This window comes from Thermobia domestica, chromosome 3 (genome assembly GCF_964235325.1).
Source record: "Thermobia domestica chromosome 3, izTheDome1.hap1.1, whole genome shotgun sequence".
Taxonomy (NCBI): domain Eukaryota; kingdom Metazoa; phylum Arthropoda; class Insecta; order Zygentoma; family Lepismatidae; genus Thermobia; species Thermobia domestica.
The window spans coordinates 153,047,784-153,064,525 of record NC_137456.1 but is presented as its reverse complement, the minus strand read 5'-3'; the positions used below and the strand labels follow the sequence as shown (position 1 = coordinate 153,064,525).

Here is a 16,742-nt window from a genome sequence, read left to right as displayed (position 1 = left end):
TTTAAGGTGAGAAAAAATAATGTTTGCTATGTCACGTTTATTGATTGAATAACAGTAAGTACACATTTAGAAAGTCTTTTTTTTTTTTTTTTTTTTTTTTTACCTGTACTTTGTTGTTAAGTTTCTCCTCCAGCTGGTCCAATTTCCGTCGAGCATAATTTGAATGATCTGCAACATGTAACGACGATGATTCTCCGCTAACTCCCACATCTGACAAATGATGGTCATCCAACAAAGCTGTTATAATTAAAAAGAAATCGTTGTACTGATTCACCTTTGCATAATATACAATCTCAAATCATATATTCTGATGCTCACTTTCGTGTGTTCAAACATTAGGGGCATCATATCGTCGCATGAGAACCAGAGGAACGTAACTCCAAAAATGCGGTTATAGTTTTCTTCATGTTTGGACATAATTTTGAAAGCTCCATTTGGTGTAAATTGAACGTAATGCCATCTGTTCTCCTTGTCGAACATCTGTCGTAATGTAGCTCGATTACCATCTTATTAAAAACACATCTTTCTAAGAAAATAATATTTTTGTCCTCTTGTCTGTAAACCTACGAAAATGGAGTTACGTTCGTCTGCTTCTCATGCGACGATATGATGAATGTAGTGGATAAATACTTCTTATGTGAATTTCATCCGAATACTCTCATTCCCTTGCGTCCTATTAATTTATTAATCATTGTGTTGTATTTACAATTATTTCTTTTACCCTAAAAGTATAAGCATGGGAAATTACATTTGGAGCATTATTTCACATATTATTATTTGAACATAAAGAGTCACAGTTTGAATGTAGACAGTACTCACCAAATGATTCAATTTATTGCTCACTCATTATTATTATTATTATTATTATTATTATTATTATTATTATTATTATTATTATTATTATTATTATTATTATTATTATTATTATTATTAACAATAATAATAATAATAATAATAATAATAATAATAATAATAATAACAACAACAACAATAATAATAAATCCTAAGACGACAGTGCTTATAGCGTTATCGTTCAAAGCGAAGAGATGAAATTGATGCAGACTATAGTACTCTTCAAATGTCAAAAGATTATTTAACCGCAAAAGTATCTGATTTGTTTCCTATCCTTTCATTTCTAATACTTTCTTGCAAATTATTTTGTACTAATTATGCTTACACCACAGCCCAATTTTGGGACTGAGCTTTCCAATACAATTAAGGTTGTTTCAGATTATACGTCACTTCCAGATACGTTCCTTATGGATAAACTGTATATATAATTCATTAACAAAACAGATCCGAAGGCCTTCCTATCCGGAGATCCGCAACAAGATCCGGATTGATATTACAGAATCTGATTGTATCTTCCACACAATCTGCATGAACAAGTTGATTCTTTTTGTCGCTAATGACTTGTTTTGTTGGAAAATATTGAACATATATTCATATTTTAGATCATAAAATATTTACAACTAGAGATCGGATGCCTAGGCAATAGAAACACGGAAAATAGGCAATTATAATTTTAAAAAAATAGGCACTACGGTAATACCTAACTCGAAACAATGAAGGTAAATACAGGGTGCCCGAGACGTCCCTAACCATTTCTAGGAAGGAACACTTGAATTCAAATTAAGTGTTTATATCAAAGACTCCGTAAATCAACGAAATCACAGCAGTTCGACATGACAGCCCTTCATACAAAAGCAGAGTTGCCAACTCTTCGCGGTACATCTGAATACACACTGCAACACTGCTGGGGTAATTGTACGCACCGATGCCGAAATGTGTTTATGCAGATACCCCAAATCCCTAATCTTCACCTTATACACCTGAATATCTAATTTAACATACAGTATAAAGACTGAAATTAAGTATGCAAGCATTCAAATAATCTAGAAACATACTGGGTTTTGTAGAGAGCTTGAAATTCTGTCTATGTATATGTAATAAACAAATTATTTACAGCACTACTATCACTTCACACAGCAATCCAAAGTTCTTCAATTCTTTATGACTTCTCACAGCAGTCCAAAGTTTTACAGAACTTTACACACAGCAGTCCGAAGAAAGAAATTTTTGGTCACTTTTGAATGGGTACGTAAATTATTAAATATATATATAATACATTTTTGCACCCATTAATTTAATACAACTAAATTTTTTAATCTAAGATTATCTTTCTACGTTTTACGTATGTAAACGAGTCATACGATTCCTATTGAAAGCAACCACAAATATATGAACTGGATTCTCTTGATACATTTTGAGCTGGGAGCACTTATCCAATTATCTATAATTTTGTCTAGATTCTTATTAGCTGTACTCGTGGCGACAGTATTTCCATATACTGGGAAGAACTTGACTTTGACCTGCATATAATTTAGTTCCTGTTGTTTCTAAATTCCTTGAAAGTGATAGAAACTTGATATAAGTGAACTGAAAATTTAACTTTCTTCAAAGAACTTTATTGCGAGAAAATGCGTAGGTAAGTATCATACCCAATTGTGTAAATGGTTTTGAATAGACATAAAGTTCATAATGTCATTTACAGTTCATAGATATCTCAAACTGTTCCGAAGATATTTTTTTAAAAAATGAAAAAAACTGCTATATTGCTTAAAATTACGTCTTTGTGGGAACTTTTTAAAACAATTATTTGTTTACTTCGGTTCTATAACATATCAATAACAGTTTTTGGCAGATGTAATTACAAGTTCTCGAAATTACATAATTTGAGCAGCGTTGCAAACTTTACCAGTATTTATCATATCTCCAAAACGGCTTGAGATGTTAATTTGCTGTAAATGGCATTATGATCTTAATATTTATTGACAACCATCTCTATGATTGGATGAGATACTTATCTAAGCAGTTTTTCGAAATAAATACTTTTTTAAAAAGTCAAATTTTAAATCCCTTGTAATTTGTTAATATTCATTCGAAATCCATCGTTTCATAACCATAATATTAGATACTAAAGTACTTTAGACGCGCATTGTCTAGTCCATCTCACTTGCATTATTACTACTGTAGAGGTCACCAAAATGTTGATGCTTGTGATATCGTAGCGTCCTTAGTTTGCAACACTTAATAACAAATGTCCTATTGTAAGTTTTCGTTTGACAAGTAGATTTGAAATGTATATTAACTTGATGTATATACATTTGAAAAGTACAACTTTATGTTGAGCTGGCAACACTGTTAACTTGGATATATCGCATAGTATATCAATGTTCCCCTGCCGATATTTCCATGGTACAAAATTTCAACGTTTTCTTTCTATTAGTTTAAAAGTTACAAGGGGGTATCAAGATAAATGACCCACCCTTATGTATATATATATAACAAAGCTTGTTCTGTAAACTTCAGTAAAAAGTATCGGTACGGTGGCTCAGTAGTAAAGCTCTTACCGCTGGTGCGTGGGGTCCTTGGTTCGATTCCCGACAAAGTAAGTTTGAGGTGAACAGGGTTGGCTAGTTTAAACCAAGGTGGTTTAAAACAAAAAACGAAAAATGCTCGTAAAATTGTAAGTGTTCGTAAAATCTTGATGAGCACACATTTATGGTTATCACGTTTCACTCCCGTATATTATTCGTACTACAAAAGCAACTTTTTTTATATACGTTTATGAATATTTCTTTTGTGATTTTTTTTATAGTTTGTTATTATTATTATGCAACTGCAATCAAAGAAAAATTCTAAATATTGTTTCGTTTTAATCATGTTTACTATAGACAAAATACATTGAAATTTTGGAGGTAGGGGGTTATAAACCCCACGAGAGGCATTTATGGAAATCACAAGTATCATTGGTATCTATTTATGTATAAATGGGTCAGAGCCAAAGTGGATTCAAATAATTCATATCTTTATTCCTTTTTTTACTGATATGCAAATTAAGTCGTTGTAACTTAGACTAATAAAAGTCGTAGTGAACTAACTTGGACTAAATTAGTTCTTCTGTACACTGAAGTATTTTGAAATTGCCCATATGTAATTCTGTATAATGGTTTCACTTGTACAACTGTTTATCTTTTTGTTCTTCTGAAATCACTCTTAACAATTATATTAACAAGTATGTAAAGATCAATACAACGTATTTTCTATCAGGGGTCCTTTGTGAGTGAGTCGGCAGACGTATAGCATTTGTGGCCATTAGTCCCGGTTTCGAGTTCAAATAGAGGACAATTTCTCTCGGATGTAAGCCGAGAAGCGGTTTGGATTCCATTTTCAGGGTGTCTACTAAAATTTCAAAATGAAATCTCGTGACTTTTTCGTGACCTTTTCTTTACCAAACCATAAAATTTTTAACATTCTCAAGAGCGAATTTGGGTGCGAATTAGGCCGAATTTTCATGCATGCGATATAAGCGTGCTTTGCTTGCGATTTGATAGCTTCTAAAGCCAACCATAGACATTTCTGGTGGTGAATTTTCATGTTTTATAGAACAAAATGTTCGAGTCTATACTTAATTTGTAGAGATTAAAAAAAAATATCGTGATCCAAAATCTAAATTTCGTGACTTTTTCTCGACTTTCATGATCGTTTTCTAATTTCGTGACTGTTTCGGGACTTTCGTGACCGGGTTTTAAGCTTATGTGACCCCTTCCAGCATAACCTGGTTGTTGCATAATAACACAAAAGCGAAACAAATTTATTTCTGTCCATATGTGATATAAATACATAGAGCTAATTATTTAAACAAAAAAGGGGGTTTAAACCCCCAAAAACGGGTTTTTTGGTTTTTTCAATAAAACCCATGTTTTTTTCCAACCCTGGTGGTGGATAACATTATGTCCGTAGGTTTTCTTAGGGTACTCTCGTATCCTCTTACATTTTCAATCTACCGATTCTTCCATCATTCACTTGCTTAAATCATCCATCTCCCTTAGCCTGAAAAGCATAATCATGGGACTTAAACTAAAAGATTTCATTTCGTTTCAGTAAAAAGTAAATATTTGACCTCTTCTTTTAGTACAATATTACTATTAGTACAGTCCGAAAAAAAAAAAAAAAAAAAACCTGCAACATGAGGATGTAAGTTTATAGTGAAACTACGCCTAACAGCACACGGAATCAACATAACGTCGAAGTGACACGAATCCGTCAGGAGAAAGCTCGGCGTCCTCCCCTGCACACTTATTTTGGAGCAAAAGACTTCGTCGTTTCACAATAAACTTACATGCTCATGTTGCAGGATTTTTTGCTGCGGACTGTACAATAGAATGCTAAATTTTGCTTCTTATTTGTTCGTCTTTAGGTATATTCGTTTTATACAAATCTATAGTTCAGTAATTGTTTTATTCGAAAGCCATCTAGGGCAGAAAACGACGAGAACAGGAACCAGACACCACATATAATAGGATACCATCTGGTAATTTGCCAGTCGTGGCAGCAGAAAAACTCCAGTTACAGTGACTAGCTAGCAGGAGTTAAACCACACGATTCTCAGACTTACTAGCGAAAAGATAATCAGTAGATAACTCAGTACTAGCAGGTTCTTTATTTGTTTAACGAAAATCTTTATTTCATTAAAAATGTGTCAAATTCAATGTAAACTTATATTATAGTTTGCATATTTTATTAACCAAAAATAAACCTAGCAGCTAATTAAAATAAATAACTTAAAAAAAAATTGTTTCAAAGCAAAATTTTTTGCAAAACATTACGGAAGAATATTTTCTGATATTGTCATACTATACAACAATAACAGAAGACTAAAAGGAGGTATTTATTACGTTAAATATTTAAGTTTTACAAAACTAGGTTCAGAAAACTTATCAAAAATTTCTGTAGTAAGTCGATAAAAAAAAAAAAAAAAAAAAAAAAACGTAAAGAAGATAAATTTAGAAAAGAAATTTGTAATCTGAAGACCGACCATTATTAAAATATTACCATTACCAGCATGAAGTTCGGAGCCTGCTTCTTCCATGGCCGCCTGCATTTTTTGGTACATGTCACTTACAAGGAATGAAGGGTAATATTTTTCTTCTAGTGTTCGGACCACATCCTCCTGAACCTCATAAAATACTTCTGGTCCTTTATTTCCAAGTAAAAATCCTTCCATTCGCTTTCTAATGGTCTGTTAAAAAGAAAGCACACAATTAACTACGATTTGACATAGTCAAAGAATAATAGAAAGAAAACTACACATAAATACCGGTAAAAAAAAATAAAAAGACTACAAAGATGAACACGTGTGCACTAGTGAAGACCTGACACAATTAAACAACTAACAATTAGAACATAAATAGAAAATATATATTACAAAATTACGAAATGTGGTATAGTTTATTAAAAATGAATTCATATCATGTTAAGAAGTCTGATAGGTAATCAAATTAACTCTTACCTAATGTAAAATGCAAAAGATACATACAGGGATTTATTTGTAGCCATGGAAGCCTGGGAATTTTCCCCCTTCTAAGGTTTGACTTTTCTGTCTCTCGGTTTAATTCAGTCTTTCCAGCCTGGGAAGATACTTTCCCCCTTTCTAAGGCTATACAATCTGTCAACCTGTTTTAAAGTACAATAATTAACCTTAATGTTCTTTTTTATAGAATTGCTTCCCGAAGATAAAATTTGCACCTAGTACCACTGCTTATTCTTGATCTTTAAAAAATAAAAAACAACGTTTTCAGTCATCAGTGAGCAGTCACTGTAGTTGAGAATTGGTAGCTTTTTCGGTGACAAGCACGTTAAAAAGAACAGAAGGAAAAGGATATTACACTGTATATTTTAATAAAAGAAAAGCTCCAGACGATGGAAAGGCAAGTAATTCCGGCACACAGAGTAAGAGGCTTTCGTCTGAAGTTAGTGCAGAATCCGAAACTATATTACAAACATCTCATCAGAAAAATTAGAATGATTCGGGGCCTAGCGTTAATAATGTTGAGGTTATTCCTGTTCCCAGTGGCTTGTTCCCTCCCATATGTGATCAAGAACAATTTGCGAGTTGGAAAATTAAACGACCGTGGCTAGGTACTAAACAAAATGCTGATGACATTCGCGTTGCGTGTGCTATATGAGCTTCCGTTCTCGATTCATACAGAAAGAAAACTAGATATGCAAAATGTATGGTACAACGATGTTACTACGAGGGTAAGTCAACTGAAAACCATAAAAGTAGAAATAAAAATCCGCATATGGCGCCAGTGAGCTGTAAGTTGGCATGCCTGTTTACGATATATGCCGGATGTCTCCTAGGTGGCAGCCCCACTAGCCACATGCACCAGCGAGGAGCAGCGTTCTGTGATTCGGTTTTTGCGAAGTGAAGGTGTGAAACCGATTGACATTTTTAGTCATGGATCGGCACATCATATTGTGAATGATGTTCTCCAGTTTCATAAGGTGTCTGCAAGATGGGTGCCCCGACAACTGACGCCTGAACTGAAACAGCGACGTGTTGATGCGTGCGAAGACCTTTTGTGGCGTGCTGAACGTGATGGTAATGCCTTCCTGTCACGAATCGTCACTGGTGACGAAACATGTGTGCATTACTATCAGCCTGAAACAAAGCGAGCGAGCAAGGAGTGGCGGCAGGAAGTTCCACTCCGATGAAGAGGTACGCAACGCGGTGCACGAGTGGTTGCGCCGTCGCCCAAAAGACTTTTTTTCTGCAGGTATTCAGGCTCTTCCGAAGCGCTGGCGGACTTGCATTGAACGAGGAGGGGACTATGTTGAAAAGTGATTTACTTCTGTACCCTGTGTGACCAATAAATAATATTTAAAAAAATAATTATGGTTTTCATTTGACTCCCCCTCGTATTAAAGCAAAGAAACTTCTTGATCAAATCTATGACCACGAAAAATCTATTGCACACAAGAAATGTTTGCAATATGTGAATAAATTTATAGGGGAGAAATAAAGGTTTGAATGTCAAATGCAGATGACAGGTGGAAAATTCTGAATGAAATTAGTGTTAAAAAGACGCTGCAATATCTAGAACTGCTTATGTTATTGCCCAAAATCATCTGTCGTTTACCGTGCACCCACATCTTAACTATATTGCAAGAAATAAATGAAATGCACAAGTTCTCTACTCCAATGTTATGTGTGCAAATATTGTAGAGCGATTATATATTATTTACTCAATGTCCCTAAAGAACAGGCGAGAAATCGAATTAATATCAGAAGAGCTAGGTATTCGCTTCTATATTATTACTAAAGTTTTTCATATTCGGCTCTTGTTACCGTTCCGTAGAAGCATTGTGGAAATCCTACCCTGCGCTAGTGGAACACGTTCGAGAAGCTTCTACAATTTTGCAAAAAAAAATTCAGCAGCGTGTAATATTTTCGGGCCTGTACGTAAAACTCACTAAGTGGAATTTTGTTTATGAAATGTCCATGATCCTAGAGGCGCTGGAACCTCTACACGTCCTTCGCCTGTTTCTACAAGATAGGTCAGCATCCCTTGTACAGGCAATAAGCAAAATTGAAACAACTGTAAGTGTTCTGGAAGCGTTGAAAGAAAAAGACGGCATGTCCATGAAAGAATTACGATAGTTTGAAGAAACTGGTCAGTTTTGTGTAGTTCCACTTGCAAAACCCCCAGACAGTTGTTTTGAGAAGTACCAGAAAATAAGATTGCAATTCTTTCAGGGTCTGGCAGATAACATAGGTCTAGCTTTACTAATGAAACGTTAGGTGAGGTCGAGGTTTTGCTACAATCCAATTGGTCAGAAAAAATACCTGCAAGAATGTTATACGGTGACAAAGAAGTAATGGAAATTTCAAAAAAAAATTTCTCTGACGATTCAGCCAAAATTCTGCAGGAATTCCGAGAACATAAGATGAAAACTTCTAATATTGGGCTAAATCTACAAAATCTTAACTTGAGAATCAGTGTTCTTCCGGTTTCTTCTGTAGAGTGTGAGAGGCTTTTCCAGCTTAAACTTACAGAATACTGACGCTAGAAACAGTTTATCTGTAAAAACCCTTGACTCTTTTCATAAACGCTAATGGGCCAGACATTACTTCTTTCAATGCAGAAAACTTAGTCATCAGCTGGATAAAACGTGGACATCATGCTGCTACCAACAAACCAACAGGGAAAAAGACAGTATCCAATGTAAACCAACATCCTATTGCTTCACTACTATAAAACCAGATACAGTGTGAAAGTATTATTAATTTCTAAATACACTGTTAGTTAACATGCCGTAAGTGGGTAAGTCAGCTTAACCCAAAGTGAGCCTATTTAATAAAATTAGGTTTAAGTGTATGTGCACCTATCACTGTTCTGCCCAAAGTAAACTCTTAGCTTTTGTTGCATTTATTGTTCAGGCGAGGAGTTTAGTCTTCAAAGACCAAATTAGAACTGACCAAAGAATTTCTTGTCATAACAAAACAGTTTTACGTAGGAGTGTGACACTTTTTATAACAAGTTGTGCAGGTTGCAATATAACTATAGGGCTTTTTCTTAATGCTGCACACTTATCCTCAGCAGTAGGGCGAAAAGTAGCAAGGTAAGTAACGCATGTAATCTAATCTACCTAACCAAATCTTTTTTAACTTCCTACAGGTATTTATCATTAAAATATGTTTTTAAAAAAGGCGAAAAAATGAACTTGGGGACCACCTATCAAACTAGTATCATCATTTCAAAGTAGGTATGTTTAAAACAGGGATGCAAATAAGTAACACAATTTTACTAGTCCAAGAAAAAAAGCTCCTAGCCCACATCCCACAATAGCAGTAGTTTACTTACCTTCGATATGTTAATTAATCGCTCGCACCCATGTACCACTCACCCCAGGCAAGTGGGTGAGTGGTTATTTGCATCCCTGGTTTAAATATAACGTTGTCCCAACCTGCCTTTAAAGTTGTTCTGTTATACAGAACACAATCTTGCATAAATATTTCCCCCTTCTACAAAATCCACAAATAAATCACTGGATACATACATGGATAATGTACGTAAGAAAGTTTGTCATAATTAAGGAATATATATATAGGAGGGCTCTGAAAAGTTTCTGCAACCAATATGAAAAAAAAGACCTATGAATCTGTTGAAATAGCTTTATTGCTTTTTTTTTTTTTAATAATTCATTGTAATCAATACACTTTTGTATAGCTCAAACTAATTTTGAAAGCATTTTTTCCACTATCAAGTCAGGAAACACAAATCGCCCACTACGTACCTTATTTTTCATGTGTGGAAACAAAAAGAAGTTATTAAGTGATAAACCAGGTAAGTACGAACAGTAAGTCATTAATTCAACATTTCCACTGGACAAACATAAACAAAAAGCAACAGTTTGGTGTGCTGAGTGGGAACTGGCGTTGTCGTGGCGAAGAATGATGCGACGATATAGGTTTGTTTTATACAGTTTATTGATGACCTCTGGCTAACAAATTCTTGTATACCACTCAATATTTACAATCCTTTAATCTTCTAAAGCTATGGTTGCCACATGTTAGGTATAACAAAAGAAACAAGCGATCATTTGGTTGACAACATTCCTCAAACGAATGAGTTTTGTTGATTTCGGCTCAATTTGAGACACCCGAACAGTAGATTGCTGTTTAGTTTCGGGTTCGAATGAACAGATCCAAGTTTCGTTCCTTGAAATGATGTACTACACCGAATTTGACTTACCTCGGTTGAATTTTTTAAGCGTTTATTTGCATAGCTCACACGAGCCTATTTTTGAGCTTTGACCAAGTTTGTAGGATCCAACGGCTTGAAAAGTTCTTTATGTTCCGGTGACCACTACGCAAAATCATCCGTATTGCTTTCATGATAATGTTCAAGGATACCTTAATCTTAAGTATGCCACACCACAGACCTCCCTTAATTATTTCACATACAAAAGCAACATCACTGGCAATAACAGACATGAGTGGACGACCTTCATGAAATCCATTACTGAGAAATCAGAGACCACGCTGGATTCGGAAAACCAATTGTGCACAGTCCTATTGCTTCGTACATTATAAGCAGCAATTCACGGTGAAAAAGTTCTGATATCTTTCTACGGCAAAGAATAGATTGCTTGGTTTATGCTTGTTACAAAACGAATTACTGATTAGAAGTTTTAAATACGATTAGAACAAAAACATAAATTAAATTGATTCGATAATTGCTTTAAAATGCTTCTATCAAGACCTTTATGAATATATGTCGCTAAAATTATAAAATCATTAAAACAGAACATACTGAATCAAATGAGAATGACTGCTAAGTAATAGATGAGTCAAACAATTTCGACATTTCCGGTGACAACGAAAGTCCAACGTTCAAAAAGTTGTACAAGAAAAAAATCTTCCTGTTTGTTATCGTCGCAAACATATAGCACACTGTATAGCAACTCGCAAATTGTATTTACCATTAGGTCTCGAAGTAATATCCATCAGCGTTCAGCACGCTTTGCAGACGATACCGCAGCTGTACAATGCTCTGGCGATAAAACTTGGAGGTCTTAGACGCGAAGAAGTCCGTGAGCGCGTGTAGCAGGTTTGCCTCATTGTCAAAGGAATCCCCACGGAGGTGGCTGTTCAAGGAATCTGTCAAGAAATCATGCATGTGGTAATCTGATGGTACTAAGTCCGGCGAGTATGGTGGTTGACACAGTCTCTGTCAGCTAGTTTGCTGAATGAAATCCGTGGTTGTCCTTGCCACGTGTGATCTCGTATTGTCGTGGAGATACATCATAACCTTGCATTTAAACAGCGCTGGCTCCTGCTGGTTGCACTGCATGTTGCACCCGCTGCAAATGGTACAGGTTCACAATGATGATGTGGCCTGGTGGTACAAGCTCGTAATGTACCATTTGGCGACTAATCCACCAGATAAAGAGCGTAATCTTCCGTGGGTCCTGGGATTGAACTGAGTTGTGAGGCACAGGGTCATGTGATGACAACCAATGTCCGGTACGCTAGGGAGTGTCACACTGAATCCACTTTTCGTCACACGAGAGAACTCGAGCAAATATGGGTGTGTTGTGGTGCCGAAGCAGCAAAGACAAACAGGCTGTCACTCTTTGTTACCTGTTAGCTGCCGACAATGTGTGGGGTAGCCACGTAATCAACTTGTACAGTCCACAGCAAAAAACCTGCAACGTGAGCATGTAAGTTTATTGTGAAACTACGTCTAATAACGCAGGGAATCAACATAACGCTAAATAGCATGAATCACGCCAGGAGAAATCTCGGCGTCCTCAACTGCACACTTATTTTGGAGCAAAAGACTTTGTCGTTTCACAATCAACTTACATGCTCATGTTGCAGGTTTTTTGCTGCGGACTGTACACTCATGTCCAAAATTATTGTCGCATGTCTATAAATATGTTGTTGTAGGAATATAATTTGATAACGAATTCGCCCAGCATTTCTTGTAATGTTAGAATGTGTATAATTGGCAAAGACGTATATGTGGCAAATTTCATGTCAAAAGAGCAGTAAATAAGAACAATAAAACGAAAATAAAACTTTCTTGTCCATATGGTAACATTTTGTTTTACTCATTCTAATTTTCGTATTTATAATTCTTTTCCTATGAAATTTACCACAAATATACATTTCCCGATTATACACATAGTATCAGTATTAAAAGTACCCTGCAAAATTATTATCAAATTAAATTCTTGCAAAAAGTTCTTAAAGTTCTAAATTCTTACAGACAATCATTTTGGACATGAGTGTACATATTCCCTATGCTGTGCAGGTGAAGTCTGACTGTTTCTTCAAATACCTAGAAGCGTTCGGCAAGTTCCTCAAAAGTTTTACTGCTGTTCTGCTCAGTCTGCCTTCAGGTCTTCGTCATACAACTGTGGTCACCCACTGCGGGGTTTATCACAAAGGCTCGGATGATCGCCCTGAACTTCTGGAACCAATTCCTGACGGTGTGTTAGTACACGACATCCTCCCGAAATGCCTGACGTATTCGACGATTTAATGTGCCTACTGACAGGCCCACCTTAAGGTCGTAACGCGAACGAGCTGCTTTGATCCACTTCTCCTCCACACTGGACGAACTGTGAGTGATGTATGTACACAAAGTACCTATAACTGCCCCAACTCAAGTCACACTAACCTCCCATCGCTTTTTCGACGCACTTGTCACTTTATTTCCTAGTATCAAATGGGACGTGAAAAAGAATTTAAAATATATAGAAGAATTTAAATGAAAAGAAGTCTTTAATGTATCAGTTATATCATCTAGGCTAATGGTAACGGATGATAAATGAAGTCTTCCTGTTCAGTTTAAGAGTAAGTAAAAATGAATATATATATATATATATATATATATATATATATATATATATATATATATATATATATATATATATATATATATATATATATATATATATATGTAATCAAAAGTATCCGGACACCTGACGGAAAATCACTTACAAGTTCGTGGCGCCCTCCATCGGTACTGCTGGAATTCAATATGGTGTTGGCCCACCCTTAGCCTTGATGACAGCTTCCACTCTCACAGGCATACTTTCAATCAGGTGCTGGAAGGTTTCTTGGGGAATGGCAGCCCTTCTTCACGGAGTGCTGAACTGAGGAGAGGTATCGAAGTAGGTCTGTGAGGCCTGGCACGAAGTAGGCGTTCCAAAACATTCCAAAGGTGTTCTATAGGATTCAAGTCAGGACTCTGTGCAGGCAAGTTCAATACAGGGATGTTATGGGCGTGTAACCACTCCGCCACAGGCTGTGCAGTACGAACAGGTGCTCGATCGTGTTGAAAAATGCAATCGCCATCCCCGAATTGCTCTTCAACAGTGGGAAGCAAGAAGGTGCTTAAAACATCAATGTAGGCCTGCGCTGTGAGAGTGAAACGCAAAACAAGGGGTGCAAACCCCCTCCAAGAAAAACACGATCACACCATAACACCACCACCTCCGAATTTTACTGTTGACACTACACACGCTGACAGATAACGTTCACCGGGCATTCGCCATATACCCATACCCTACCATCGGATCGCCACATTGTGTACCGTGATTCGTCACTCCACACAACATTTTTCCACTGTTCAATCGTCCAATGTTTACGCTCCTTACACCAAGCGAGGCGTCGTTTGGCATTTACCTCTGCGTGATGTGTGGCTTATGAGCAACCGGTTGACCATAAAATCCAAGTTTTCTTACCTCACGCCTAACTGTCATAGTACTTGGAGTGGATCCTGATGCAGTTTGAAATTTCTGTGTCATTGTCTGGATAGATGTCTGCCTATTACACTTTACGACCCTCTTCAACTGTCGGTGCTCTCTGTCAGTCAACAGACGAGACTGGCCTGTACGCTTTTGTCCTGTACGTGTCCCTTAACGTTTCCACTTCACTATCACATCAGACACAGTGGACCTAGGGATGTTTAGGAGTGCGGAAATCTTGCATACAGACTTCTCACACAAGTGACACCCAATCACCTGACTACGTTTGAAGTCCGTGATTCCGCGGAGCGCCCCATTCTGCTTTCTCACGATGTGTAATGACTACTGAGGTCACTGATAATGAGTACGTGGTAGTAGGTGGCAACACAATGCACCTAACTTGAAAAACTTATGTTTTTGGGGGTGCTCGGATACTTTTGATCACATAGTATAACCTTTGATAACGAACGGGATACATGTGTCCTGTGCGAATTCAAACATCGTTGGGAATTTGTTTTTAGAAAATTCTAAAAAAATACGTTGTTCTCCCATAGGTCAGATGTGTTTAGTTTCCAAAACTGTATACAGATGTTAGGAATGTACCTCATTAAAGGAGTCCTACATATAAAAAAATGTTCACATTAAAAAAAAAAGAGTAGTCAAAGGGTTAAAAGATTTCCTCCTCGTAATACGTAATTCCGTGGAAGATAATAATTCCGAGCGCAGAAGCAATGCAACTCGACGAAACACAATCTGTTCCGCGTGTTGCACAATGATGCAAAGAATCAGTTTCAAACTACCGATTTATTCTGTTTCGTACGAAATAGAATAACTGTGAAATATCAAAGGTACCTTGTACATGCAGTATTTGTCCAATGCAGTATGTGTACATGAGACAGCTGTGAAGAATAAACAATTCACAGTCTGATATTCAGACGGTTGACCGCATTGCAAAGATAAAATCAGCGAAGCAAATTTTTCCGCGTGTGGTCAAACACTCCTGAAATTTCGGAAATGACTGCAGTAGCTATATTAACTCGAGCAACAAGTTCTTTGACTGTCGTGGCTTAATGGGCGTTTCATACTCCCCACCCCACCCCACCCCACCCCCCAAAAAGAGAAAGAAGTCAAGGGGCATGAGGTAGAGTGAACGAGGTGGTCATAACACAGGTCCTTCTCTCCCAATCCAATGATCTTGAAATGTTTTATTTCGATAGGTCTGCATACTTCTGTCAAAATGTACAGGTGCACCGTCGAGCTGGGATCACATCTGTTTTATGTTCAAGGGAACATCTTCTAACAATTTTGGAAAAACATTAAGTAAAAATAAAAGATACATACTCCCACACAAGCGGTTCGGTAATAAATAAGGTCCTACCACAAAATTATCCACCATACCTCACCGCAAGCTCACACTAAAATCTCTACTGCTGATTGTTTACCCGAGTTGCATGTGGATTTTTACGCCCTACACATGACTATTGCCAGTTTCAGAACGATCTCTGATCATTTCCAGTACGCTGTCTTCAATTTCAACTGCCCACATGGTGCGACTTCCTCCGATTACATGTAGGGGAAGTTGAAGAGATCCTACCTCTCGAAGGCGAATATGGAGGCGTGGAAAAATACAGGGAAAGTTACTCTCCTGTGAGGGCAACGGTCACGACATAAACGATTCGCCTCTGGGCAGGGTTGGCTGGTTTAAACCAAAAACAAGAAATAAAATGCTTTAAATCGTGTACACTTTATAGTGACGTTTCCACATATCAAATCATCTACATTAGTTTTATCTACTTTTCGCCTTTTAATCATGGGGTCCTGTGTTCAATTCTCGGTCGAACCACAACCCTTCTTTTAAATGTAAACCAAGTAGTGGTACGGATGTCACCTTAAGCGTAAGTTTTCTTGATAACCTCAGTATTACATAAGGGTGTTAAGCCTAAACATACGAAACGAAACCAAATTGCATACTTCTGCTTGCTTGAATGCCTATTTTATAAAGAAGCCGAGGTTGCTTAAATATATTGATAGAAATTAACAAAATTTATCAACTGCCTACGTATCTTCCAACATTAGCTTGGATTGGACTTTGTTTTAATTTTATTGAATGATATCTACATACTAAATTTGTAATTTAATACCTCAGTTTTAGCTTACTGATTATGATAAGTTGACCCTAAAATTTTACATGCAAATATATTTAAAGTAATAGCAAGATTTTTCCCAATGGCTAAGGCGGCAGTTTCCTAATTTATATATAATTCTGTATAATGTTTTTACTTATGTAACTGTTTATCTTTTTGTCCTTCTGAAATGACTCTTAACAATTATATTAATAAGTAGGCCTATGTAAAGATCAGTACAACGTATTTTTATTAGGAGTCCTTCGTGAGTGAGTCGGCAGACTCATCGCATTTGTGACCAATTAGTTTCGGTTTCGTGTCCAAATGGACAATTTCTCTTGGATGTAAGCAGAGAAGCGATTTGGATTCCGCTTTAAGCTTATGTGGGCCCTTCCAGCAGAACCCTGTTGTTGCATAATAACACCAAGGCGAAACAAACTTATTTCTTGTTTATATGTAGTATAAATACATAGAACAAATTATTTAAACAAAAAAAAAAAAAAAATC

At 36.5% G+C, this 16,742-nt stretch overlaps 1 protein-coding gene across 4 annotated transcripts in view; it reads right to left on the bottom strand.

The window, feature by feature from the left end:
* The window catches only part of snz (sorting nexin snazarus), a 107,845-nt gene that overhangs the window by 22,381 nt on the left and 68,722 nt on the right, over positions 1 to 16,742 (bottom strand). For 3 of the 4 annotated variants that reach the window (XM_081751904.1, XM_081751906.1, XM_081751907.1), the window contains 2 exons: positions 5,899 to 6,085; positions 104 to 237 (listed from right to left, as the gene is read on the bottom strand). In XM_081751904.1, coding sequence (XP_081608030.1) covers positions 104 to 237; positions 5,899 to 6,085 — 321 coding nt within the window. The remainder of the gene's footprint in view (positions 1 to 103; positions 238 to 5,898; positions 6,086 to 16,742) is intronic. The other variant, XM_081751905.1, reaches the window with a different exon arrangement.